Raw genomic sequence first — 1,931 nt, forward strand, 5'->3', positions numbered from 1 at the left:
GAAGAGCAGTCAGTGCTCTTAACCGCTGAGCCATCTCTCCAGCCCCTATTTGGGGTTTTAAAAGATAGATATGTATTAATTTATTTAATAATCAAAATAACTTGTCAGGCATTATGCTAGGAATGGAAAAATCAACAATAATAAGGGAAATGAAGGCGTTTACAGTATAATGGGAAAGATAAAGTGATGATCATCAAAGAGAGATGAGAAATGCTGCAGAATTCAAAGCAGGTGTCAGCAGAAAGGAGGCGTGTAAGTCAGTGCAATGAGCAAGGACCTGCCTGGCACCTGCATCTTTCCTACGCTCTTAGGAATAAGATTAGTTATAACGCTGAATAATGTTTAGGGGAAAGGTGAAGTACAGCCCAGAATCATCCCCACTCCCCAACACAGGCCCCAGAAAGCCGTCCTGGTTGGCTTACCTAAGGGCCATGCTGGCTGTAAGATGCACGCGTACATCTCCAAGATATACAGAAAGAATGTAAAACACTCCCCTGTTCTGTGTCCTCACTTAGCATTTTCTCAGTATCTTGAAATCTGACACTCACTTCTATCTCTATTAAGACAATAACAAAGTCCAAATTGCCAAATGGGCACTCACAGTACTCTCACTGAGACACTCTGTTCCTAGTTTCAGGACACTGCTCTTTCCCAATGAGCTCCTCCACTGATCTGATTTTATTTTTCCATTCTGCTGTTTCTTGGGCTGTCTTGTTACTTCACACCACTATAGAGAACTGAATCCAAGCCTATTCATTTCATTCCCACGTACCGTTATATATTCAATTATGCCTTACAAGTTTGTAAGCTTTCTTCAACTTCAGACCTATTCATATTTGTAGCATTACTACACTTGATAGTATCACAGAAGAATCCAAGATAAAAATTCAAAGATCCTCTTCCTTTCTACTCAGGGGTAGATGCTGGTACTCAACTGAGTGACACAATCACTCTTGACACTTCAGAGGCAGCCCCCAGATCCAGAAATGAATCCAACCAATGAAAAAGACATGGTTACTTACCTATGACAGCCATTTCACTATGCCTTCATTTATTTATCTCAACAAGCAGCTTAAGTGTGGGACTTGCACTCTTTAGGAATTAGTTAGAAAATGGCCTTGACTGTGTAAAACTGATAAATTATAACAGGGCAATTAGATACATACAGGTACATACTGCACAAGCCTGATGAAGGCCTGAATTCAATCTCTGGACCTCACAATGGAAGGAAAGAATCTACTTTTGAAAGCTGTCCTTTGACCTCCATATGCCAAAGAATACATTTTATCTACACACACACACACATACATACACACACACATACATACACACACACGAACACATACACACACATAAACAAACACACACATACACACCAAATAACACAATTTTTAGAATTGTACCAAAGGGTGCTGCTACTGAGTGTAAGCTGTGGAAGTGATGAGTATGTGAGTGGGGGTAGACAGTGGTGAAGACTGGTAGGTGGTAATAAGATACCTATCATAGAAAACTTACATATAAATAGTCATGGATAAGTGATGAGTTTTAACGACTCTAGGCTCTGTTCTGGTTGTCCTCAGAGGGTTAAAGCTCACTAAGATACCAGGTGAAACCAGCAAGCGCATATCCATTACCACAGTTAATCATTACTGAGTTTCTCAATCTGCAGAAGGCCACCAGTCAGGAAGACTGACACCCCACAGCCTTTATCTCCAGAGTGGGCAGAGTCTGATGAATGGGTCAAAGATTTATGAAACAGGATGGACCGTATCAGCAGGTTTGTCTTTGCCCACACTACGACTAAAAAGAAAACGTTTCTTACAAAATCCATGTGAGGGGCTGGTGAGATGGCTCAGTGGGTAAGAGCACCCGACTGCTCTTCCGAAGGTCCAGAGTTCAAATCCCAGCAACCACATGGTGGCTCACAACCA

General features: G+C 41.5%; 1 protein-coding gene across 7 annotated transcripts in view; it reads right to left on the reverse strand.

The window, feature by feature from the left end:
• Positions 1-1,931, reverse strand: part of Shld2 (shieldin complex subunit 2) — a 72,950-nt gene that overhangs the window by 36,318 nt on the left and 34,701 nt on the right. For 3 of the 7 annotated variants that reach the window (XM_021182273.2, XM_021182274.2, XM_021182276.2), the window contains exon 1: positions 423-596. The exons of 2 other annotated variants lie outside the window; for them this stretch is intronic. In XM_021182273.2, the coding sequence (XP_021037932.1) occupies positions 423-459 (37 nt within the window). In that variant the 5' untranslated portion in view covers positions 460-596. Of the gene's footprint in view, positions 1-422; positions 597-1,515; positions 1,617-1,931 lie in introns of those variants that run through there. 2 more of the 7 variants (XM_029468996.1, XM_021182277.2) reach the window with 2 other exon arrangements.

Source organism: Mus caroli, chromosome 14 (genome assembly GCF_900094665.2).
Source record: "Mus caroli chromosome 14, CAROLI_EIJ_v1.1, whole genome shotgun sequence".
Taxonomy (NCBI): Eukaryota; Metazoa; Chordata; class Mammalia; order Rodentia; family Muridae; genus Mus; species Mus caroli.